This window comes from Dryobates pubescens, chromosome 9 (assembly GCF_014839835.1).
Source record: "Dryobates pubescens isolate bDryPub1 chromosome 9, bDryPub1.pri, whole genome shotgun sequence".
In the NCBI taxonomy this organism is placed as follows: Eukaryota; Metazoa; Chordata; class Aves; order Piciformes; family Picidae; genus Dryobates; species Dryobates pubescens.
Genome location: NC_071620.1, coordinates 35,205,329 through 35,232,185, shown reverse-complemented (window position 1 = coordinate 35,232,185; position 26,857 = coordinate 35,205,329). Strand labels below are relative to the sequence as shown.

Genomic DNA, 26,857 nt, shown 5'->3' with positions numbered 1-26,857 from the left:
ATCCTGGCCCATTATCCATTTTGATTGGTTTTGGTATCACTAATGTTGCAAAGGCCATCAAAACATGTTTGCATACATCTTTAGCTTTTTCATCTGTGTGGGCAGATGCAAAAATATAGGTAGAAAAATTATCAATTGAAACATGAACATAATGTAACTTGCCAAACTGAGGTATATGAGTAACATCTGTTTGCCCTATTTCCAGGGCATTCAGCTCTCTGGGATTAATCCCAGCTGAAGGTGCTGGTATAATATGTTGACAGTCAGGACATGACTGGATTATTTGCTTTGCTTGTTCACATGTCAGTTGAAAAGCATGTTGTAAAGCCTTAGCATTTTAACGATGAAATTCATGGGATAAATGAGCTTGTGCAAATTGATCCAGCATGATCACTGCGCCACCTAATCAGTCAGCTTCTGCATTGCATTGTGAAACGAGTCCTGATAAAGAGGTGTGAGAACCTCTTTTTGTTGTATAAAATAAGGATTTGGACAATGCTCTAAGAGCCATTTCAGCTGCAACAAAAGTGCACTATTGATCTTTCAGCTGGGAAGTGATGAGGTAGCCACAAGAAGCCCTAGGGCAATGAAGAGGTACTTCAGGGGCTTGAGGCAACTGTTGGAGGGATCAGAAACACAAGTTGTGTTCTCCATCCCCACAGTTGCAGGGCATGAAGAAGATAGAACCAGGAATAGCCAGCAAATCAATGTCTGGCTTTGTGATCGGTGTCACCAGCAGGACTTTGGCTTCTTTGACCATGGATTACTTTGCAAGACACCGAGCCTGCTGGCAACAGGTAGAAAAGGCCCATCTCAAAGGAGGAATAAGGATCTTGGGGCAAGACTCATCTACAGGGTGGGGATGAAACCAATGTTGCTACAGAGAAACCTGTGGGACAGTGTGCTAGTGAGGTTTTGGATTTGGCCACCTCAGTGGAGGTGAGAGATAGCAATCCAGCTGTCACCAAAGATGCAGGAATTGATAGAGTGGACACTATGAAGGATCCGTGAACAGCCTAGTAGGAACTAGGGCCACTTGCCCTAAAGAGGTGGCAGGACCATTAGCTCAGATGAAGTGCATTTATACCAATGCATGCTGCGCCAGTAACAAGCAGGAGGAACTGGAAGACATTGTGCAGCAAGGCAACTATGACATAGTAGCCATCACAGAGACATGAAGGTCAGTCTCTTGTCACATCCAACAGGTGACAGGTCAAGGGGAAATGGCCTCAAGTTGTGCCAGGGAGGGTTCAGGTTGGTTATTAGGAAAAATGGCTTCACAGAAAGGGTTATCAGACATTGGAACAGTCTGCCCAGGGAGGTGGTGGCATCACCATCCCTGGAGGTATTTAAAATGTGTGTGGATATCTCCTTCTCTGGAGACTTTCAAGACCCACCTGGATGTGTTCCTGTGTGACCTGTACTAGATTATACGGTCCTGCTCTGGCACAGAAGTTGGACTCAATGATTTACAGAGGTGCCTTCCAACCCCTAACATCCTGTGATAAGGTCCCTTCCAGGCTCAATAGTTCTATGATTCTATGATCTCTTCATCAAGATTATTGATAAAGCCATTAAACAGGAGTTGCCCCAGCACTGAGTCCTTGGGAACACCACTAGAGACTAGCTGCCAAATGGATTTAACACCATTCACTACCACCCTTTGGGCACAGCCATCCAGCCAATGTTTGATACAACACAGTGTACACCTGCCCAGAACTAGGGCAGACAGTTTCTTTCATCAGGATTCTGTGGGGAACAGTATCAAAGGCTTTACTGAAGTCCAGGTACACAACATCCACAGCCTTTCCCTCATCCACCAAGTGGGTCACCTTGTCATAGAAGGAGATGATCATTAAACAGAACCTGCCCCCCAGGAGCCCAGGTCTGATCATCTGACTGTTCTGTAAATATGTTATGGCACTGAAGATGATTTATTCCATGACATTCCCTGGTGCTGAGGTCAGACTGATGGGTCTGTAATTCCCCCAATCTTCCTTCCAGCCCTTCTTGATGATGAGTGTCACATTTGCTAGTCTCCAGTCCATTGGGACCTCCCTGGTCAGGACTGCTGATAAATCATGAAGAGTGGCTTGGTAAGCATATCCACCAACTCTTTCAGCACTCTTGGGTGTAACCTATCTGGCCTCACAGACTTGTCTAGGTGGTTCAGCAGGTCACTTGCCATTTCCTCTTGGGTTATGGAGGTCTTCTGCTTCCCACCCTGTCTTCCAGCTTGGGACTAGTTTTCACTATTAAAGATTGAGGCAAAAGCAGGATTAAGTACCTTGGCCTTTTCCTCATCCTTAGTCACTGTTTCCCCCTGCATCCAATAAAGAATGAAGATTCTCCCTAATTCTTCTGTTATTAATGTATTTATAGAAGCATATTTTATTTCTTACAGCAATAGCTAGGCTGAATTCTGGTTGGGCTTTGACCCCTCTGATTTTCTCCCAGCACAGCTTCACTGCACAAATTGCAGTCCTCCTGAGTGGTCCATCTCCCCTCTTCCAAAGGCCATAAACCATCCTTTTGTTCCCAAGTTCCAGCCAAAGCTCTCCATTCAGGTAGGCTGGCCTTCTTCCCCACTATCACATCTTCTGTGACATGAGGATGGCCTGTTCCTGCACTTTTAAGATCTTCTTCTTGAAGAATGCCCAGCCTTCCTCAACTCCTTTATCCTTCAGGATGGCCTCCCAAGGAATACTGCCAATCAGTCTCCTGAACAGACCAAAGTCTTCCTTACAGAAGTCCAAGGTGGCAGTTCAGCTAACCCCCTTCCTTATTTCTGAGAATGAAAAACTCCATTAGTTCATGATCACTAAGCCAAAGACAGCCTCCAACTGTTCAAGTTCTTCCCTGTTAACAAGCACCAGGTCCAGGAGGGCACCTCCTCTAGTTGGCTCCTTCACCAACTACATCAGGGAGTTACCTTCCACACGCTCAGAGAACCGCTGGGACTGTTCCCTCTCTGGTGCATTACACTTCTAGCACACATCCAGGAAGCTGAAGTCCTCCATGAGAACAAGAAACTTCTCCCAACTGATGATGAGACCAAGTACTTCATCAATTTCTTCATGCTGATTGGGTGATCTGTAACAAATTCACACTATGGAATCTGCCTTGTTGGCCTTCCCCCTGATTCTTACCCATAAACACTCAACCCTGTCATCTCCATCGTGTTGCAGACATTCGTATCCCTGCCTGACACAGAGGGCCAGCCCAGTGCCTCACCCGTCTCTTGTGAAAAGCTGGTAGCCATGAATTGCAGCACTCTACTCATGGGAGTTATCCCACCACGTTGGTATGATAGCTACTACGTCATAGTTTTCTTGCTGCATAATGGCTTTCAGTTTCTCCTGCTTGTTGCCCATGCTGTGTGCATTGGTACAGAAGCACTTCAGCTGGGCTAAATGGTCCAGTTCCCTCCAGATGGTTCCCAGATGCTTCAATAGCTACCAGCCTATCAACTCTTCTATCATTACTACTGCATGGTTCATCATGCCCCACCTCCACTAAGATGGCCAACTACAAGACCTTACTACCACACTGGCCCACAGGTACTGGCACGCCACTCCCCAGAGTCTCTCTAGCAAGCCTGATTTCATCCCCATCTTCCTCTGAGTCTAGTTTAAAGACCTCTCAAGGAGCCCTGCTAGCTCTTGCCCTAGGATCCTTTTCTGCCTTTGGGATAGGTGTTCCCCATCTGCTGCCAGAAAGCCTGGTGTCTTTGGAAAACAGACTGTGGTCAAACAAAACAAAATCTGCTGCTGGCACCAGGCTCTGAACCACATTTTAATCAGGTGTTTTCCTGTGCCCTTCGTATTCTTCCCTGCCACTGAAGGGACTGAGGGAAACACTAGCTGTGCTCCCATTCCTCCAACCAATCACCCCTGTAGGTCCCTATTAATCACTTCTGGACTTTCGTCCACAGTCTCATCACTGCCAACCTGCATAACCAGTAGCAGGCAATAATCAGAAAGCCATACCAGACTAGGCAGTTTCCTGGTTTCCAGACCCCAGGGAGGCAGCTGACTTCCCTGTAGGGTGGGTTTGGTTGCCATATGGGGCCCTCTGTTCCCCTCAGGAATCCCCTAAGACATCTGGAGACTGCACAGCCGCGGGGCTGTGCGGGAGCTCCCACATTCCTTCTGGCGGTTGCTTTTGGCTGAGTAGTAACCACGATCACGAGCGAGTGATCACGAGCTGAGTTCGCTTCTCAAGCCGGGAGAGGGGACCACTTTCACCTCTTGTACTGGCAGAGCGCTCAGGACCCTAGCCACGTGTCCTTCATCACAAACCGCAATGACCTGAGTGACGCCCGCTGGCTGCCTGTTCGCTCCCGGAGAGCTGCTTCTGCGACGGGAGGGTGTGGTGCTCTCAGCCGGGGACCGTCGGTGCCTTGCCGCCGCCGCACTTCGCTCTGCCGCCGGGGGTGCTGGCTGCCCTCGCGCCGCCTCAGCAGCTCGCTCATGAGGTTGCTGATTCCGGCTCAGGCCGGCCGATTTTCCCGGTGTTAAAAAGCCCCCAAAAGGACCTTTTGTCGGCCCTTTTTGCCTCAAATCCCTTCGCCAGTGCGGGTTTACTTGCACTGGAGCTGGTCTCCGGGGGGAGTGACCGTTGGCACGCTGAGGCCTGGTCTAGCTCTGCCGCCGTTAGCGCTGGCTGCGCTCGCGCCGCCTCAGCAGCCCGCCGCGAGCGGCCGGCTCGAAGCGCGGGCCAGCGCCATTCGCGGCTTCGAAAGCCCACGAAAGGGCCTGTTGGCAGCCCTTTTCTCCGCGATTCCCTTCCCGGTGCGGACTTAGCTACAGTGGAGCTCATCGGCGATGATCCTGCTTCATTCTGTTTCCTGTGCAAAAAGCAGAGACATCAAGTTTTGGCATTGTTAGGTGCCATTGAAAGGGAATCTACAATACAAAACAGCTGGACTTCTTACTCGGTATCCTACGTTGTTTCCTGCTGGTTGCAGACACAGGAAGCTAAGAACCCCTCCTTGAAAGAAAGAGGTAGGACAGAGAAGAAAGTGGGTGACAGAACACTGGAACAGGCTGCCCAAGGGGGTTGTGGTCTCCCTCTCTGGAGGTATTCAAGACCTGCCTGGATGCCTTCCAGTGTGATCTGCTCTAGGTGGTCCTGCTCTGGCCTGGGGATTGGACTTAGATGATCTTTCGAGGTCCCTTCCATCCCCTAACATTCTGTGATTCTGTAATACACAAGAATAGTAACAGTGATTGAGTAGCTTTGGTGATATGGGATATGAGTAAGGCAAGATGCGTAGAGCAAAAGCAATATTTCTTTTAGTGGTGCAATAATCCGAGAGTAATTCTAATAAAGGATATATCTCAAGGCGAATCTTAAGTGAATGTAACAGTTTCCTTGTAATTCCTCTTACAATCCTTCAAGAAAGGACACTAGATTTTAGCACTTACTAGCAGAAGGCTTTATTTGATGGTGGTAACACCTTCCAAGCCAAGAAGCATCTTGCGCAGACAACAGATGTAGCCATAATGTTAAATCTTTTTCACTCCTTTCCCAAAAGATGGGCAAAGCAGACCAAAGCAGTAATTTTGCCTTTTTCTGTCTTTAAAAGATCCATACAAATCAATGAAACTCAGTATGGACAGAGTGAACAGGAACAAAAATTCTGCTTATTGTGTGGTTTTGTAATACTTTCTATGTTGAAAACCAGAATTAGTTTGCTTGCCTGCTGTTCAAAAAGACACTCTGACCTATTTGTTTCAGAGTTTGTTAGCTGTTCAAAGGACATGTCATGCAGCAGGTGAAAGTTAGCAGAGCAGTATAAGGACAATGAGGCACAACGTTCACACATGGTAGAATCACTGCATTTGCAGCTGCTATATTTGGGAAAGAAATGCTTTTATCGCTTCAGTGACCCTTACGCTTAAACTAGTCAAGTGAAACCACTGCAGACTGAACTGCAGAACCCTTTCTTAGCAAGGGCCAGACTCATGACCAAATAAGTTTTTGTCTTCCATTTCCAGGCTTCTGTGAGTTGAGTCTTCTGGAATATAGACAAAGGCTGTAATTTTCTCAAATACTGTGTACTTTGGGAAAAATAGTAAGTCAAAGGATCTGATGAGGCACCTGCTGTTCTAATAGTTTGTGGGCAGGCAGTGCCAAGAGGTTAAAACCATAGCTTATGCCTGCAAGGCAGAACACGCTACAGCATTTAGAAGAACTCATTTTTGCTGTCCTACACATAGCTTTGATTTTTACATGAAGGTATAACTGTTCCAAAAGCAACTCTGTCTTTGGAATTGCCCACTGTTCCATGATACCAAAGGGTTAAATCTACTTGTAGCATTTTGATACCTCTTGTTTTATCTGAACATAGATGAGATTGCCTGTAGTGAGAAATGCCTGAATGTGAGTGTGTAATGATTGCTTGCTTCTGGGGTGATGGTACAGTGGTTCTTCAAGGAAGCATGAGCAGTCTTCATGTTTTAAACTTCTGTATTTTTATAGTCTCTAGCTAATCAAAATGATAGATGTAGACCTAAATTTCTGTCTACCCAAATCCTAAAAAGATTTGGATGTGTTTCACTTAGGTTTGAAGGTTTTGTGGCAGTATGTGACCATAGTTTGAAGATGTAGCTTTGGTAATGCAGTAAGGAGGAAGGCATGGCAGCCAGTGGAGAGACAGCTGTGCAACAATGAAATCATATGTTGAAAGGTTTTGAACTTCTCTAGAAGCAGGGAGGACATCCATGTATCAATCAGTTTCAAACTTTATGGGATACCACAAAATTGGGGGTCTGCTTAGAGAATGATAAGGAAGATCAGAGCCACTGTGCTAAGCCTAGGAATCAGCCCCAGGGTCATGTCTTGACTATGTGCAAGAGCACTCTGTTCTCCATTCCCTAGTGCAGGAAGGCCATGGAAGAGAAGGGCATGACTTTTTCTCTGCCCTTCCTAGACTTTGCTGTCAAGAGTGCTTGCTTGGACAGAGAATGCTTGATTAGGAGCAGGCAAGTACTGAAGGAGACAACCTAAAGTGGAAAATAACTCAAGATTTGAAAATCTCATCATCATTTTGGCTTCCATCTGGGGAAGGAGCACATAACCATGGCACTTTTCAGACATGCAGGGGGTTCCCTAATCTAAGCTGTTCAGAGTGAAAACTCGTGGTGAGAGGGTAGGCAGAGCTCCGACAGAGAGAGCAACTAAAGGTCTACATCAGCTAGTGTGATGCATTGCAGGCTGTCTTTAAAAACCACCTGAAAGTGGAAATGCAAGTGGAGTTCTGGAGTGCAACCCATGCTTAGACCCATTTTGAGAATATCATCTACACATTTCTGGGTCTTCACCTCATGTTTTTATCTTCACAAGCTAAAGCAAAGTGTCTTCATCAGAGAGTTTCATCTGAGGTCTGTTTCTTCAGTGACTTCAGGTGTGTGAAGTGTCCTGAGTAACAGAAGAGCAGCCTTCATGTGCTCCTTTTGCTGCAGAGGTCGAGCTGCTCTCTGTGGTCCTGTTCAGATCCAGCTCGCACTCAGACAGCATTATCAAAGCTCAAGCATTTAGGAAAAGTCCACTAAGCAGCAGCAGGCTCTGTGAAAACACAGTAGAAAATTTACCAAGTTTGAGAATGAAAAATTACAAATGTTACCGCTGTGTCACACTAACTTTAAACTCATAGCCAGTTCCTGAATACTAACTGCTTTATCCATGTATATGTAATAATTGCATTACCAGGATTATTTTCATTTGTATATCAGCTAACCAGAATAGCTTTTAGTACTTTAAAAGTAATAGGTAATTTCCTTTTTATGTGTGGTTGTCAATACTCTGATTCAGGATTAATTCACACTAAGATATTTTTCGCTCTACAAATTATTGTATCTGCATCTTTGATTTGTTTGCTCTGGAGTACTTGAGTAGTTCCCCATGTAGCATTTCCTTAAGTGAGGTCTGGTTCAGTCATGTCTGAAGATTTCAGTCAAATCCAAGGGCAAGTTTCAGTCTAAATGAGGACTGGAGATATTCAGAGGATATGCTGTCAGTCCAGAGAGCTGTCATGCTTGTTATTAAGAGATGAAATAAAAGTCAAAATTTTATCTCACATTTTACTTTTTTTTGCAGTCATAAACCTTCATCATGTCATTTGAATGCTGTCTTCTTAAATCAGGCTGAATATACCTTGAGAAGTGCAAAATGCACTTAAGGCAGTAAGATTTCAAGGTGCTCAGCATGTTACAATACACATCCCACCTAATTAAAACGTGTGTAGACGTCCTTCCAGAATATAAACGTTACTCACTTTATCATGCATACTTCTTGTTTGCTCGCAGCTGCAGTCAAATTTGGTCCTTCACTGAGTTAATGAATATTGCTGGACTCAGTCACTGCTTTACATTCAAGAAACAATTGCTCTGCATAAGAAACAGTTACACTCATAAAACCAGGTAACTGGAACAAAAGCAGCCCCTATCCTAAACACGTGTAAAGGTGTGTGTTTATAAAAGGGAGAGAGCAAGCACAGAATTTGTGGCATTCTCCCCCAACAGCTAAATCAGAAAACATTCATCTTAAATACTGACTGAACTGTTGTTTGATTTTTGTAACCTAGGGAAACAAGCAGGTTTATACTGAACGACCACAGCAGTCAAAAGGAAACTGTGCTGCAAACAATTGCCCAAAACCTTCCATTTTGTTTAATGTTGCCAGCTTTTAGCCAGCTCTGTTGATTGTTCCTGAGAGCTGTGGATAAGAGTTTCAGAATGGTATGATATGGCTGTGTACCAGGTCTTCAGAAGGCCTCCAACAAAAACAAGAAAGTCAAGACCTTGGTATTTCTAATAATTCCAAAAAAAGCAGGAGTCCATCTTCACTTGATGTAGAGAAGCTTTAAAAGGCAGAAAAATAATTCTGAGTACTTCACAGCTAGTGTACTTCCAGACTTGTTAATTGCTGTGTCCTGATGCTTAGGTAAGACTTACGTTCTTCCCTCTTACCAGTGTTGGTTTCCAGAGTGTTTTGTGCATCATAGCCTTATGAAGGGAAAATGTGTGGTCATTGTACATCTCTGTTTGGTACATTGAGCAGTAACATGGCTAATCAGACGTGCCCAGTAATCCAAGAACCAGGTCCTGAAATCTAGAGTTTGACTTAAAATAAATAAATTTTAATGCATAGTAAAAATAGGCTCCACTTATTTGCCTGCTGGCTTTTAACTGTCCAGGTTACATTCCAGTTATATTTTAAGGCTTTCACTTGTAACCACAGAGGTTGAACATTTTCCTTTATAAAACTGTAATTGAGACATCCGTGTAGTCTTTGCCTCCAGGTACCAGAGTGCTGTGAATAACAACTTCTGAGACAAAAAGCATGCAGGCTGACACCACAGAGAATGAGCTGATCCCTTGCTTCTGTTCTTTATTATTTCTAATGTCAGGTGCCATTTGATAGGAAAGAAGCTACCAGCTGCTATTACAGAAATTTTGCTCACATAGAGGAGATACTAGTAATAACAACTTTAAAAACAGGCTTTCTAAATAGAATCTGCTCTATCCCTGTATCAAGACCTTACACCAGGCAACTATAAAAATAATTCTATCCATTACTTAAAGTCTTGGTGCTGGGAGCTCTATTGTTTCCTTTGTGTGTAAAAGAGGGACATAATTCTGTGATTTTACTTGTGTTCCTTCATAGCATAAGAACTGATGGAAGAGAATAATTCCTCTTACTATTAAAATATTATAAATTCTATGTTGTGTATATTAGTAGTCTTTAACAAAGCTCTATAGCTTCAGTTCCAGTCCATTCTCATTCCTGACTTCCCAATCTCAACAGAGACAGAGGGAAAACATTTTGTGGTCTCCTGAATGGGGCTGCATGGCTCAGACTATGGATCATAATGACCATCCTAGGGTAAGCAAAGGATCAACACAGATATTTGACAGATCCTTCCCAAATCTTAATAATCCCTTAAGACAAGCAAAATGCTGTCAGGCTTCTGTGAAACTTTTGTGGACAGAACATCAGTCAGACATCTCCAAAAATTGTTCTGCACAACTCGTATTTTGCAATACAAACCATACTGTTTTGATCCTTACCCCTGCACTTTCTGTGTACATAAAGGCTCTCAGACCAGGTTCCTCATTTGAAAGCGAGCTAATGGAGATAGCAAATTTCATTTACAATTCTTTCTGCATCTTATTTATGTGTCTTCTCTTGTCATTCTGCTTTCTTCCATTTATGAACAGATGGGGAACTTTCCATACCAAATGAAGAAGGAGCTTTGGAGAATGGACAGCCTCTGGGCTCTGCCCAAGTGCTGAGCTCCAGCCAGGTATCCCTGCCAGCCCTAGCAGAACTGGAGTCAGGTCCAGCATCTGGTGAACCCTGCTCATATGAGGTGCTCCCAACCACCGAGATCATGGATGGGACAGGTAACATGTTGTTTGTAAGCTATTTGAAACAAATTTTTGAATGTGAATATTTGGTATCTATCCCTGAGAAACCCTTGTTGAATACTCAGGTCTTCTGGTGAAGAAGGAGGTGACAGCATACAGATTGCCACTGGGTGCTCCATGAGAAGTTTTCACTGACTAGGTATAGAAGTTGCCTCAACACAAATAACCTTGTTATAAGTAAGGCAAAGTACCTGCCCTTTGTGAACATTTAAAAGTAGATTTTATGTGGCTATGTCTCAGCTGTGCCAATGAGCTCTAGAGTAGAGAGCTGACAATGTTTTTAAACCCTAGGTTACAACTTCATGCCCTTTAGCTGCTGCATGGTGTTGGATGATGTTCACACCATGTATCTTTCAGGAGCCAACACAACCAACTGCACTACCATAGATGAGACTCTGCACTTCTTCCCCAGCCCATGCAGAGGGACAGCAAGGCTTTACAGCTAGGTTAGCTTCTCTTTCTGCATCACTTAATATTGACAGTTGTGGACAAAGGCTGAGTGAGAAAAAGTGATTGGTACAAGTATTTGTCCATGATCCTGCACAGGTATGCAGCCTCTTTGAAACAGAGTAGGCCCCTTGAGGTGCTTTTATGTTTATAGGATAAGTTTAAAGACCACCTGCTAATGTATCTGGTCCTGAGCAAGCTGTGGTGACAGACCATCTGAGATGTGACATTTTAAGGCTCTTGATTTGTGTTCAAGATGTGGGAATACATCCCAGCCTGGCATAAGGGAGTTGCCTTCTGTCAGAGGTAATGAGAAATTCAGCTGTTGTGTAGATGTGTGTTACTCTTCTTTCTCTTTTGCTCTCCTTTCTCTGCTCCTTTCTGTGTTATATGATGTTTAAGTGAAATCTATTAGTCGTTTCAAATTTGCATTGCTGCTCTGCTTTTCGTGTCTTACTGCGGCTGTACCTCTGCTGCTTTGCTCGTAACGTTGTTGCGTCTATGATGTGGTTGTGTCCTCCAGTGTCTGAAGAGAGCCCCACATCCAATGAATCCGGCATCCTCCTGTCCCAAGATCCTACAGCTAAGCCAGTCCTGCTACTTCCCCCCAAAAAATCTGCTGCTTTCCCTGGAGACCATGAGGACACCCCAGTGAAACAGTTGTCCCTCCTCAAACAGCCCCCTGCCCTGCCTCCTAAACCTATTGCCAGGATTGCCAGCCACTTAACTGGTAAGTAGGTGTTCCTGGAGACCCTCAGCACCACTGTTGCCCTTAGAGGAAAAACCTGCCCTTACAGCAAGGTTCTCAGTGTTCTTTCTCCTTCTGTAATGCTGTTTGCACATGTTGTTGTGTGTACTGGTAATGTATCTGTGTTGTACCTCAGGCAGAGATCACAAAGCATTTTCAGACTGTAAGTTCATCAAGGTTGCTTCAGGGCACCTTCCCTCCCAGCTATAATTACCTAAGACCACTGCTGTGTTTCCTAACCCTCCTCACTCCTATTCATCAAGACTTCCCATCACCACAAAAATTACAGGATGTGCTTTGATGGGAGAGGAAGTATCAGGAAAATACTAGGATATCTTTAAATGCTTTTAATGAGAAAAAGAGTGAGGGTTGAGAGGAAAGGGAGAGTTTTGTTTTCTCATTTTGCCCTTTGTTGCTTCTCCCTTCACCTGCCATCTGGGCAGATCTGGCTATATACACCTTTTATCTTTCCATATCTTTCTCTTTTAGTTAGCCCCCTGATCCTTACACACACACCCACCATCCTGTCTTGTGGCTTCTTGCCATTTTGCTTCCTGACTCAGACTGCCTGCCTAGCTGTCCCCCCTTTCCACCCACGTTTTGGCTATTCCCCTCCCATTGATGAGTCCTGATGATGGCCAGTTCCAGTTCCCAGTGTACAAGATTGTAGTGTCCTGCAGCTTATGGAGCAGTTTATCTCTCATAGTACTGCAGCTAGCAACAGTAGACAACAGAGGCTCCTTTTTTGTGTTCCAGATGTTTTCTTAAGTGTTCAAGCTCTTTAGGATTCAAAGCTCTAAGTACATACAGAATTTTGTGGATACATCTCTCCAGCTTCTCCACATAGACCACTGAAGCAAAGCATGCTACCTTTACACAAACTGAAAAAGGCTCCCAGGTTCTACCACCCTGGAGGCAGCACCTCAAAATTCTGAGTTCAAGACAAACTGCAGTGCATCTTTGTACTAGGACAGTTTCTCACTGGGTTAATCTTCGTGTGTTAATGCTCTCCTGATTTTTCAGGGCCGATGTGAGAAATGCTCATCCCATGTTAATACATTCTAGATCTACATTTTCCCCTGACAGCTAATACTCATTTTATCCAGGCTTAAGATATATATCAGAAAAGAGCTTAGTAGGAAAGAGCATGTTCTGGATTTCTTTCATATCTCTATGTAGTCTCTTCATGTTTCTGTTTGGATGACCACGCATTTTTGTTCTGTATAGTTTTTTGTTCATTTTATGTGAAATCTCTTTACTTTCTTTGCCTGCCAAAGTCTACACATACTGGTTAATATTTTGCCATGTGTTACGAACTGAATGGGCAGTTCTGAAGCTTGCAAAGCCAGGCAGCCTTTAGTTGAGGACAAAACCCTATGCTCTCCCATAATGCTCTGTACCATTTACAGGAAGCATGGAAGAAATAATAAAATAGTAATAGTGTAGGAAAAGCATAGGGGAAAAAAAATCGTGTACTGAAAGTCCTTCATTCATAAGCCTTTCTTTTGTAAGAGATAGCAGAAGAATCAAAGGAAGAGGGCTTCTGGTGTGGGGTTTTTGTGTAAAGTAGAGTCAGGCTCAAGCTAGCAACATAAGTCAATTGCTTGAGGATAATGATTTTCCAATGAAAGGGAAACAGAACTGTGACTTTTCTTACTTTGTGGTGGCTTTTAGTGGTCTCTCATCAGTCCTAAATAAAGTCTCGAATATACTTATGGACAGACTCTTGGATGTGCGTATACTGAGCCCTTAGGGAAAAGGAACAGAGATTCAGATTTAGTCATAGGACAATAATTTAACAGATCCCTATTCCTGGTGAAACTGAAAACCACATTTATAGAAATCCTATAAATAAAAGTATTTGATATATTCTTAAGGGTCCATTTACTCTGGTGGTCTAAAGGATATAGCTGTTGTTCAGTGCCTTGTGTTCTCCACTGGCAAGTATTTTAGCCATGTGTAATCTCTAGAAATGAGCAATCAATCCTAATGAAGCACCCTCATCAATGAGAGGCAGAATTAATGCTATTCTTTCACTAATTACTCCAGAGACATCCTCATCTCATGTTTGAGAAAACAAGTAAAATCTGAATTCTGGCATTCAAGGTGAACACTTTCATGCTCTTGTTGCATATTCATTTGTCTGCCAAAGGTTTTTTATGAAGGTTGAAGGACAATTAAGATATCCTTGGTTTAATGGTCTGGTAGCTCTATTCAAGAAAACTGCAGGAAGAATGTGATCTTACGAAGTATTCAGATACACATCTGAAAATGCAGAAGCATCTCAGCTTCTGTCTTAGGATACATATATCCACGTGTATCTATGTATAGGTACACATAGAAAGATGTTTTATGTAAGCATATATTATAATAAAGGAAGGAGGAAAATCTTTTAAATACAAAACTTGAAGAAAGAAAAGCCTCCTTTGAGCCCGACCACCTTCTTGATGTGAATGTATCTCAAAAGTTTTTCCATAAAGGCACTAAAAATGACTTGTATGGTTTGGAAAGGACTTAATGCAGGTATTAGAAATGGAAAAAAAGCATTCCTCACCTCTGAAAGCATTTGTGAACTGTCTCAATCATCCATCTGCCTGTGCCAAGACAAAAATTGGCCTTTCCCTCAGTACGAAATGCACATAAAAGAGGAGGCCTAAAATAAACATGTAAGAGCACATGTAATTTTGGTGAGAATGAAAATAAAAAGTCTGTTTTAAAGGTGACAGGAAAAAGAAATTTCCTCTAGGAAATATAAATTACACAACCTTGGCATGATGCTTCTCAGGGCTGAGGTACCATGGAGACAGTTCAGGAACAGGGACAAAGCCAAGAGCAGACTGCAGAGCAGCACTGGGAGTGGCACCACTGCCACTGCAGAAGATGATCCATTCTTTGCCTCACACCGTCCTCCATGCTCTTGATGATGCTGCCTCCACAAGGAACATCCCTATCATAGCACTGAATGTGCAAGTGCCCACACAGTCCTAGAAGACAGGCAAGCCTTCAAGAAAAACATGATCCTAAACTGTTTTGATACCGGTGTTTTGCTGCTCTTGGCCAATCACCTCCTGATAAGCATTATACTAATTATTATTATTAGACAACATTCATGGACAAAATCTCTTTCATCTTTTTGATTTTTCAGTATCCACATGCAGAACCCAAGCATTTAAGACAATGCTTACAGCCTTAAAATATTAGGAGGAGCTGAAATAATCACCTGGGACCAGATTTGTTTGGACAGCTGGGGTAAAGACCTCAGATTATCATAAACTCTTTAATGGCCAAAAGTGACATATCTGATGTGATATACGCCGGTGGTGTAATGCTCCTTTTGATCTTGGTTCATTAAGCTGTTACTTCTCACCAGCAGAGATCATGTTTTCTGAAATTAATTAGATAATTTCCATTTAAAATAATGAATCACCAATAATCCATGAGGTCCTGACAACATCAGAGCACAAAAGACATGCTGCTAAGCCTCGATCTCAGCAACTCCTGAGTGGTTTTGAGCCCAAATTTAGCCTAATATTACAGTAGGTTGTAGCTTTGATCATATCTGGCCACTCAGCTGTTACATTTAAGCTGTGAAAAACCTGTCACATTCTTTGCTCTCTTCATTCAATATTTTGAGAAGAGACCTAGCAAATTTTTAGTTCTGGGACTATGCTTTCTAATTATGCCTAATTCATAATTAGGGGGCAAACATTTACCAGGGTAGGAAATACTACAAGTCCCAAAAAGATATTTCTGATAATGCACACAAGCCAAGGATGAGGTTTGGAAACATGGATGCCTGTGGTCCTTCCACAGCACAACTGTTTTTTACTTACAGCATTATGATAGTATTAACAGCTATAATTTATATAATAAATATTCTCTGCAGTATTCTATAACACAACAGTCACATATCTCAGAAAGGTCCTCTATAGATGAGCCCAAGACATTATCCACAAGCATTCTTCTATGTCATCTTACCTCCTGCTGCCTATTCTGTCAGGCTACACTCCTGAAGACAGATTACATTCATGGGGGGGCAATGGATAATTCTCTTTTCACTGTGTGCTTGAGGGATAAGCAACAGAGTGAAAGCAACTTTGCTTCACCAGCGTCCTCCAGATTGTAAGGGGAAATGGATCCTGATGCAGTTGGTTTCTCCATACTTCTACCTGCTTCTACCTGGAGTGGAGTACCTAGCACACGCAGGCATCAGGAAATCATCTCATCTTTGAAACCCTCTTCAAAGCTCATCATGGGAATTCATGCAGAGCTGTACTTTTCCACCTTTAGGCTAGGTGTGCTTTGCTTGTCTTCTCCAAATTCAACTTGAACCTTGGATGCATATATGGTATGGAAGAACAGCGAAGAATTTCTGTCTGAAATCTTCCTTGAAGACATGACTGCATATCTTGATGTAGTCGGCAGGAGATGCATGGGAAATCTTGGAGAACAGTTTTTGCCTCATCTTTATGAATCTGCTCAAAACTCATTGAAATAAGAAATTCCTGCTGTTCAGCTGCAAGGGATTCCAGAAGATATGACTAGAAAAAGCAAAAGCTACTTGTCCAAATGCTACCAGCAAGTAGCAGGCACATCACCTCATTCCCACTATGGAGCTTTCTCAATAGGCCATACTAGGTTTTGCACAGATTGTTTTTCCCATTATTTTCTAGAATTAATTACTTGGATGGAATATAAAGAGTAACTCATTACCTATGAGTTGTATTACTTATAGTTGTATATAGTACAACAGAGGTCACCATATGAAGTCATTCAAGTGGGAAGGAGCCTCATCAAGTCTGCAGTCCAATCACTTGCTCAAAGCCTTACCCAGCCAGGTCCTGAAAATCTCGAAGGATGCCAACTGCACAACCTGTCTGGGCAAACGTGTTTCCCTGTTTGGTTCTTATGAGGAAAAATGTTTTCACTGTAGTCCAGTTCAGAACCTCTCTCATCTCCTTCTCTCACCATGCACAACTGTAAAGAGCCTGGCTCCACCATAATGATAACCTCCTCGTAGTATCAGAGCGTGGGGTTAGGTTCCCTCCCACAAGCTGTCTTTTTTCTGAGTTGACCCAGTACTGTCCCTTTCTTAAAGGCACAGCCTCAAACGGTCACACCTGGTCCCTCACCTACTCCTCACAGGTCATGTGCTCCATTCCTTAACCATCATGGTGGCTATCTACTCAACCCATTCTAGGTTTGTGATATTTTAACTTGGGGGCCTAAAGCTTGACGCCATAATACAGATATGGTCTGAGGAGTGCTGAATAGAAGGGGAGTAAACCCTTGATCTCCTGCCTGTGCTTCTGTTCCTACAACCCAGGAGGCTATTGGCCTTCCTTACTGTCGGGGTACAATGCTGGCTCCTGTTTGGCATTACAAGATGCCAAGAAAGAGTTTTTCTTCTGCTGGCAGGATAATGAACATAGCCAGAACTGCCACAAACCCAGAATTCCTAGGCATGCCCTCTTACACCATGCAGTAGTTGTGCTCGTGCAGGACTTGACAATATTCATGACCTTTTCTAGAAGCCCTGTTGGAGCAATATTTGCTGCCATACATCCAGAGCTTCTGAATGCTCTGTCTGCAGCAGGAGTATGTGCAACATATGCTGACCAACTCTACAGCCATGTTCAGTGGCTGGGAAGCATCAGAGTAGTGTAGTTTGTGTACAACTCCAGTGTTCCCACAAACACATGAGCAAACCTTCTGTGCAGTGAATAAAAGTATATTTATTAGTCCCCTGAAAAACCCAAAATGAACTGCAACTGCAAGTATAGGAATTAGCAGAAGCATAGAATAAAATGGTTTGAGTGAGCAGAGGCATCTTCAACTAGATCAGTTTGCTCAGAGCCCCAGCCAACCTGACCTTGAATGTTTCCAGGGATGAGGCATCTAACCCTTCTGTGGGCAACCTGGGCCAGTGTTTCACTGCCCTCATTGTAAAAGATTTTCTCCTATCTATTCTAAATTTCCCTTCTTTTAGTTTAAAACCATCACCCATTGTCCTGTTGCAACTGACCCTGATAAAAAGTCTGCAGTAGGCTGCAATAAGGTCTTCCTGCCTGTCCTTACAGGAGAAGTGTATCTTCACATCATTTCTGTGGCCATCCTCGGGACCCATTCCAACAGGTTCATGTCCTCCTTGTGCTGAGTACTCCAAAGCTGGACACAGCACTGCAGGTGGGGTCTCAGCAGAGCAGAGGAACAGAATTACCTGCCTCATCCTGCTGGCCACACTTCTTGTTATGCAGCCCAAGATGCACTTGGGTGATTGCGAGCACACATAATCCATCTATTCTGAAAGGCTAAGGGCTGAGCTGTTTATCATAGGTCTGGTGTTCAGCAAATATTATGACATCCACAACTGTCTTTAAAGGAATTTATTATCATCAGCAGTGGGATGGTCTATGTATCTAACATCTCTTTTATCAATTCTGGCACAGTTATTACTTAACCATACACAGTGCTGAGTGGTCACAACCCTGCTGGGAACCAACATCTTGCAAAATTGCTCATTATTCTCTTGAGCATGAAGCACCTCAGCCAAAAGAGATTAATCAGACTTGCACACCTGGCTTCACACAGTTTGCTTCTCTTCTGTCACATGAATGCTTTGTGCTTTGATTTAAGATGCTGGTAGTGTTCCACTGAGAAGACACTTAGCGCAGTTTCCTTGTTCATATTTCCACTGTCCAGCTTCTTATTCATCTACAGCTGTCCATGCCTGATGGACATTCCCTGCTGGAGACAATAACAGTTTCCATGCCTGGTTCATACATCACATACATTCTGAGCTTAAAACAGACAGGCAAGTTGTTCTCTCATTTACTCCAGATGAAGGCGGAGCAGTTTCCAACAGCATGCCTGGAGCCCATAGGTAGGTGCAAGCACACTCACTGATCTGGCCATGCAGTAAAACCTGCAGTACAAGGTTTCTGTTGTCAGTGATAATATACCAAGCATATGGATCAAACTCTCCTCTCACTGAATTCAATCCTTTTATCTTTTCTTTCAATTTATTTAACAGGCAGGTCAAACTGTCCCAAAGGTGAAGGGCAGACAAGTAGATTGAATGCCTCTGGTTCATTTTCAGGCTCTATTTAGGGCCATATTCAGACGGGCTCAGGAACACATGTGAAACACAGTCAGTCTGAATAAAGCTTTACTTCAAATATAATGGACAAGATTTTTGGCAGGTGTCCCATGGAGTTAACCCAGTACTGATGCCAGTGAAATCATAATGTGAAACATTTATTGAAATTTAAGTGGAAACTAAAGGTCTATACCATTATGGTGAAGAGTGGAAACCAGGGTATGTACATCTGATTCATGGTGGAGTATGTGGCTACTACAATGCTAGACTTACTCTCCTTTGCAACTCAAATCTTCAGTGCCTGTATAACAACTCTACAAGATCAATGCTTGCATGAGAAAGGAAAAGAACTTCTCATTGTATTTTAGAAGAAAGACAGAAGGATTCCTGTTTGCTTTATACCTAAAGCCTTTGGCATATTAAACTCATCCCCAACATTGCTCCAATCTTCAGGATCACAGAATGCAAGAAACCAAATTGACAGTTCCAGTTATTCTTTTGTCAGGAGCAAGAGATGCCTGCAGTTGGATTCTGTTTGAATTCACCATTAAGGATGACTCCTCTGTGTCATACACAGTGTGGTGGGGCACTCAGGCACAGGACCTGTCAGATGAAGACTTTAATTGAGATACAGCAGAAAAGGACCAGCAGTCAAACCTGCGCTTTTCAAAATGAAAGTACAGATCTCTGTGCAGTCTTTGTAATTCAGGACCAGCTCTAGAAGTGAAATTGCCTGGAGCACAAATGTGTGAAAGCACTTTGTTACTACAAATCCCATAGGAGCCTTATTCTCAGGGCTCTACACAATTTACTCCTTCTGTTATTTACCTTTTGTTGAAGAGGTGTGTTCTTTTATGCAGGATACAGAGAGCAAATACACAGATAATGTGCATGCAAGGCTAACAGGGAGGTCTTCCTGTGCTTGAACAGAAACTCCTGAAAGTCTTTTTTTATTACCGCTTTCTGCTTTAGAGGAGAGAGTAGTGCCCTGTGCTTTAGCAGTCCCATGAGTTAGATTTCAACCTTGTAAAAACCATCAGAAGATTTTTTGTGTTCAAGAAGCATGTCAAGTGGATATGATACTGCTTTGAAAGCCAAAACACTTGGATTCTGCTCTCTAGAACTCTCCCACTCTGCAACATAGTAAGAACACTTTCTCTCTGTGCCAGTATTTCATCTTTGCATACCCTTTGCCTCTTTCGGGTCTTGAGCCTGTGAGCCCTCTGAAGAAAAGGAAGACTTCTGTCAGAGCATTGTTCCTAGTCTAGTAAAAACACTGGTATCAAGTGGATGCTGTGGATCCAGTGAGGCTATGGCTAATGCTAAAATCTAATGACATACCTGTGCTCAGTTCTGTGCATGATCTTTTTCCACATTGTGGTCCTTAATCATTTTCAGGTGTTAGTGCTTGGAAGTCCTAGTATCAACCTTGTGCACCCTGGCTATTAGATGTGAGTGCTGTCCATATTAGGCCAGGAGGGAGGAGAGAATAAAGGGAACAAAGGAAAGGATAGTTAATGCTAAATAGAACCATCTGGAAAAAGAAAGCTCATATTGTTCAGGGGGGGTGATGACTTTTGAAACCTAGAAGGCAACATCTTACTCTCAAGGTTTCTCAGGTCAAAAGAAGATTCTAGCCCTGCAGTTCCTTTACTGTGTTACAGCAAGAAGAGTGAACTAAAGCAACAAGAGGCCAAAGCTGCATTGCAGAGCCAAATGCCTGTGTATTAGAGGCTGGAAAGGGGGCTTCCTCCTGAATGCAGCTGCAGCTCACAGCATATACATATATACATATATATATATTTGCTCTTGTTTTTCCTGCTAGCATATGTGGTGGCCATTTCCCACATCCGTTGACTTTTTATCCCTTCTAAAAATATTTCACAGTGCATCTCCAAAAATCTCCAAAAATCCTGCTGCTGAGTCATAAGCAGAAAAATTTGCTTGTAGACCTTGCATTGATTTCCCATAGAAATCAAGGGAGTCTGCATGGCAGGTCAACTGTGTGATTCAAGGAACATGCCTAGAGTTAAAAAGATTAAGATTTAATGCATGAGTCCAGAGAAAAGCACCCTCCAAGTCTCCTGTAAAAGAATACCTTAATCCTAACAATCTTCTGCATTTTATCATTTTACCCTCCTGTACCCTTCATTTTTTTCTAAACCACTCCTGTTTAAGAATCAAACCCTATTTATTTTCTCTTTTGCCCTGTAATGTATTTTTTAACACCAGGTGCTTTGCTTGTTAAAAAGCCATAAGAAATGTGACTTGTAATTGCACTGCAGTGGCTGAGAAGGATCAGGAATCCCTGAGCTTTTGCACTAGCCATGATGGTGGTGAGTCATCCTGTAACTTCAGACACCAAATTGCTCTTCCTGATTGTGTGCCTGTTGAGCAGGAGACATTGCACTTACCTCACAGGGCTGTTTTTGAGGATTAGGGCTTTAAAACATCAAAGTGTGACACAAGCCTTGTTAGGCATTGCCTAATGTGTTTCTTAAGGGGCATGCACAGCCCTGGGATGGTGTTTGTGAGACCTGACAGCGCTGCAAGGCAACAGTATTTTTTCTAAAGATCCTCCTGATCAGATGCTGTGTACAGTTGTCTGTCACAGCAGGGAAGGGGTGCACATGTCCTAGCAACCTCAGTACCTGCTTGCCTAGGCAGATAACTGTGATCTCCATCTTATTGACATGAAAATTAACACCAGGGCCTCTCTTTCTTCTGTTTTAGATCCTGGCGCTCCTGTGAAACTGCCTTGTATGCCAGTTAAACTGTCACCTCCACTACCTCCAAAGAAAGTCATGATTTGCATGCCTTTAGGGGGGCCAGACCTCTCTCTCTCATCCTATTCCACGCAGAAGAGCTCCCAGCAGCCTTTGACCCAGCACCATCACACTGTCCTGCCATCCCAGTTAGCAGCACACCAGCACCAGCTCCAGTATGGCAGCCACAGCCAGCACCTGCCTTCTGGGTCCAACACGTTGCCCATTCACCCGTCAGGGTGCCGGATGATAGAGGAACTCAACAAAACACTAGCCATGACCATGCAAAGGCTAGAAAGGTAATGGATCAACTTTTAAAATTACATATTGATGCACCCTTTCTTGCTAATCTCAGTATTAGTATCACCATTAGAGTTATGCAGAGAGTTCTTGAATGAGGCTTGTCTTCTGGGGTCTAACAACTTCAGGGCAGACTCATTGCTGAAGAAACAGTGACCGGGAGAGAGTCTTTCCAGACTTGTTCAACAAGTTTGTGGCAGAAAGGGTAAAAAGACCAGATTTCCTGAACCCCATTGCCCTGTTCAAGGTAGCAGATAATACAGCTATTGGAAAAGATGTTAACTGGACACGACTGTCTTACCATATTTTCTGCAGAGTGCATAACTGCAGAGCTCTGGTTATGTGGAGAATTGCCAAAAGCAAGTGGAAGATTCAGAAATAAAAAGTATATGTATCACTCAACCAGGGCATCTGATTAGTATTACCAATTAGCACAAAACAACCTATGAAGGCTTCCTACGTGTTGCTCAAAGGGGTTTTAATACACTATTGAAATTATTTCAATTAATTTGGACAAAATTATGCATTTCTTCTTAAAACCAGTTTTTGACCCATTCCACAGAGGCTACCTTCTTAGCCATTTGTTTATCTGGAGAAAGGTAGTACCTTTGATCACAAGTGCTCTACCCACTGGTACCCACTGGGTTTTATTATTGTTACTTGTTGAGTATACCTCAGTGCTGCTCCAAATAGTCTAAGTGAAACATGTTGTATAAATGCGGGTTGGCCTCATAGACTGCAAGATCAGCAAGCTCTGGAAAATGTATTTCATCTTGCAAGAGGAAAATTGAGCAAGTCCCGTAATAGGAAAGGTAGTCCAAAATATGACATGTTCTGTTTAGTATCAAGGGCAGCTTTATAGACAGCTTGTTCTAGGCATCAGATTGTCCTCTGTTAGGCAGGAAGGTAAAATATTTGGTCTAACAGATAAAATGCCTAATAACTTGCCCCAATACCTCTTTATGATAGTTACCTTCCATTATATTGCATAGTTGAAAATAATTTGATTGGAGATGGCAGATTGTCCTTGAATGAAAAACAGTTGGAACCAGAGGCTTCACCACATTGCCAGCTTATTTTAGTACCAGGATAGTGAGACCTCTGTGCTTACATCAGGGGAGCTAATGTTTCTGCACCATAGGGGAGTTCTCTTCTGGAATAAAATTGCCAGACCTATGAGGGAAATTCCCATCAGTAAAAGGGTTATAGCAATAGGACTGAGAAGATCATCTGTGCCCAGCAACTGCACACATGGCTAGCAGGGCATCTGCATCACCCCAAAGCATGGTGCACCAAGCACAGAGGGTGATCGTTGTCTCCCAAAGGCTCCTTTGGGGCTTCACTGCTCATGTTCTCCCCGGCATAGGTTGGATGTCTTTCTGTCTGGCTCACACTGTGTGCAGATGGCACTTTGTTATCCTGAGCCCGGTGACATCTCTCAGAGTATGACTCCACCGTGGCATCTGTTGCCCCACAGCAATGAATGCTCCAATTTCTAGACATCCATCATGTTTATGTCTATAAATACATTTAACTGATTTAAAGCAGGTAATGCTGTTTGATTTTAACTACTGATTTGAAGCTGAAGCTGTCCTGCTTACTAACAACTGAGTAAGCAGGGATTCATTTCCCAGTATGAAGGAATTGCCTCCCTTCACAAAAGAAAATAAGAGAAGGTTGTGGCACTGGTATTTCACATTTAAAATGAAAATTAATCCTGGTTCATGATTGTGCATGATCTTAGTTGCAGATTGTTCCTTTTTTATGGCCTCTTTGCAATGACTAACAATTATTTCAATGGTGAGATAATCTATTGAGTTCTTCAGTTACTCTCTTTATCAAAACAAATCAATAACATTTGCATTCACAAAAGAGAAAACAGTGGATGACTGGTAGGGGATGACTGTCTCCTGTGCTACAGCAATTGTTATTTTCATAATTCTTAAAAGTAGTTGCAGGGCTATGAAGCTGACACTTGCAATTAAATTCTTAAATTGCTTTTTCAAGCCACATTGTAATCTTTTCTTGAAGATTTGTGCAGACTTAAAAAAGATACATATTTAACTTGCACCAAAAGCTAGTATTTTCTAGTATTTATGACAGCAGGGTTTTATTTTCCCCTTAAATTTGTAAAATCTGGATTAAAGCCAACAGAAATCATACTGCAGTATTCGGGGTTGGGCACACCAGCCTGGAAATCTTAAGGATCTGTTAAAGCCAATAAGATCCCAGATCTGCTTTCCACTATTTAAAATATGGTAGTGTGCTCACACCTGATGTGTGCATTGGATATGCTGTGACATCCTGAGCTTTACTGTTCCTTCCAACAGTGTACTGGGTCCCTGCTGTTGGGTCAATAATCTTGAGGAGACGAGAGAGACTGGCAAGTCTCTGAGGCAATTTCTGGGGAATGCTAAGCTCATTGGCAGCATTTTTGCTGATCTCAATCTTTATCTCCAAACAATCCAACAACTTTATAGAATAATGGCTGTGATCCTGCAGTAAGGATGCTGCCAAGTCTGCTAATTTGAGGCACTGTTTAAGAATAGTATTTTATTTTTAATAAGGGAGGATCATGTAGACAAGTACATGTCATTTCTCTGCTCTAAATTCTTGCTTTTTTCCTTCAGGAATTTTGTTTTTCTTCTCCCTGTGTATAGTTGCTTTGGTCCTCATGCAGTGGAAGTTTCTCAAGCCCGTTAAATTCCATTGATTTTCACCAAATCCATAACCAGTTTTCATTGTTGCCCAGTAAACTTTTCTTAGATCTTGCAACTGTTCTTATCACAAGTACTTGGGCCCCTCACTACAAGAAGGATATTGAGGTACTAGAGCACATCCAAAGAAGGGCACAAAGCTGGTGAGGGGCATATAGCACAGGTCTTATGAGGAGTGGCTGAGGAAACTGGGGTTGTTTAGCATGGAGAAAATGAGTCTCAGAGGAGACCTCTACAACTACCTGAAAGGAGGTTGTATCAAGGTAGGGGGTGGACTCTTCTCGCCCATAACAAGTGATAGGGCAGGAGGAAATGGCCTCAAGTTGCACCAATGGAGGTTTAGATTGGATATCAGGAAGAATTTCTTTACTGAAAGGGTTAGTTATTGGAACAGCCTTCCCAGAGCAGTAGTGGAGTCCTCATCCCTGGAGATATTTAAGCAGCCTGTAGATGTAGTGCTTAGGGATAATGTTTAGTCAAGGACTTGTCGGTGTTAGGTTAATAATTGCACTTGATGATCTTAAAGGCCTTTTCCAATCCAGGCAATTCTGTCATTCCATGGCTGTGAGTGGAGACAGGAGCTAACAATGACATCCTTTACCTCTGGAAGTCTGGATATTTCACTGTAACAGAGGTCATCTCTGCAATTCACATGGTCTAACATCATCTGAAAACTGATGCTTGAAATCAATGCTTTACCAAAGTGCCAGAAGCTTGCCAGAAAAAAATGAGCTGCTTCTCTGTACTGCCCTGGAAGACAGAAGTTATTTTGCTGGTTTTGACCTTGAGAAAGCTACTGAGCTTCTCTACTTCCATTTTCCCTTCTGCAGGAGTTGTTGGATGTTACTGCCTCACATATATCTGCTGCATATTAATAAGTTAATGTCTTAAAGTACGTTAAAAGCATGTAATAGCTACTCAAGTCCCAGTTGTTCTTATGACTTAAAATGGCAGTTAATTCTTGGATTTTTTTATTCAGTTTTATTACAGGCATTGTAGAACATTAAGTTCATTTGCACACTTACACTTTTGATTGCAAACATTTCCTGGTACTTGTAACATCTATTCATAACCTATTCTCAGAAGGGCAATCTGTCCCTTGTCATAGTATGACTGTTATGACATGTCATTTGTGCTGCCAGTTTGCCTCTATTTTCTCTGATAAATTACTAGCTTTATGATAGGTTAAGCTGAAGCAAAGAAGAGTGTCATTTCTGCATAACCTTTTCTCTGTTGCTGACTTATGCCCTACTGCAAATGACTTTCCCCTCCAGCCCAGAGAGATGTGTCAAGCATAAGTAAAGCTCTAGATTCAGACACCATTTTTACCATTTCAGAATGCATTTTAAGAGTTGGTGACAAATCTGATAAGCCCTGCCACCAAAATCCACAGAGTCAGAGAATTGTTTCAGTTGGAAAAGACCTTTCAGATCATTGAGTCCTGTAGACAGGAAGGGGTTGGTCTCTTCTCCCAGGCGACCAGCACCAGAACAAGGGGACACAGTCTCAGGCTGCGCCAGGGGAGGTTTAGACTCAAAGTCAGGAGAAAGTTCTTCACTGAGCGAGTCACTCGTCATTGGAATGGGCTGCCCAGGGAGGTGGTGGAGTCACCGTCCCTGGAGGTGTTCAGGAGGAGATTGGACGTGGCACTTGGTGTCATGGTCTAGTCGTGAGGTCCGTTGAGACAGTTTGGACTTGATGATCCTTGGGGTCTCTTCCAACCTTAGTTATACTGTGATACTGTGAGTCCAACCATTATCTAAACACTACCAAGTCTCATGCTAAACCATGAAGGTTTAATCCTCATGACTGAAATGAATTTGTGAAGAAAGACCATGCTCAAAAGGCATGTGTCATGAACAGCAGCAAAAGGAGCTTTAAAAACCATCTTGTGTCCCTATAATGTATCTTTAATTTTGATTTAGGGAGGCAGCTTCTAGATCTGAAATAGCCTTATTTTCTGCCTTGCTCACATAGTTCTTGGTCTGTCTGGTAAGATGACAATTGATTTCAATTGCTCCATGGGCTCTTCTACACTAGCAGCTGAATCAAGGCCTCAGTTTTGTTTAACATATGTACTAAAGAGCTGTTAAGCTGCAATATCTCATGCTGAGCTGGAATTGCACTTGTGGCAGAGCAGCAACCAACCACTGTGTGTCCAAAAAGACAGTGTGTGAAAACAGTTCCTCTGAGACACCCAGTTGAGCCTCAGACTGTAGATTTATGAAATGAAATGCATTAGACATTCCTGCTAGTGTCTTGTAAATCTCCTAGAATGTATTTGAATCAGAAAACATTCATCTTCCATAAAACTTGTCAAGAGAATTGCTTTTTGTCTAAACTTT

At 42.8% G+C, this 26,857-nt stretch overlaps 1 protein-coding gene across 8 annotated transcripts in view; it reads left to right on the top strand.

Annotated features, from left to right (window-relative positions):
• PHACTR1 (phosphatase and actin regulator 1) overlaps positions 1 to 26,857 on the top strand; it is a 346,438-nt gene that overhangs the window by 269,506 nt on the left and 50,075 nt on the right. For 7 of the 8 annotated variants that reach the window (XM_054164428.1, XM_054164427.1, XM_054164429.1 and 4 more), the window contains 3 exons: positions 10,227 to 10,412; positions 11,407 to 11,613; positions 21,464 to 21,794. In XM_054164428.1, coding sequence (XP_054020403.1) covers positions 10,227 to 10,412; positions 11,407 to 11,613; positions 21,464 to 21,794 — 724 coding nt within the window. The remainder of the gene's footprint in view (positions 1 to 10,226; positions 10,413 to 11,406; positions 11,614 to 21,463; positions 21,795 to 26,857) is intronic. The other variant, XM_054164431.1, reaches the window with a different exon arrangement.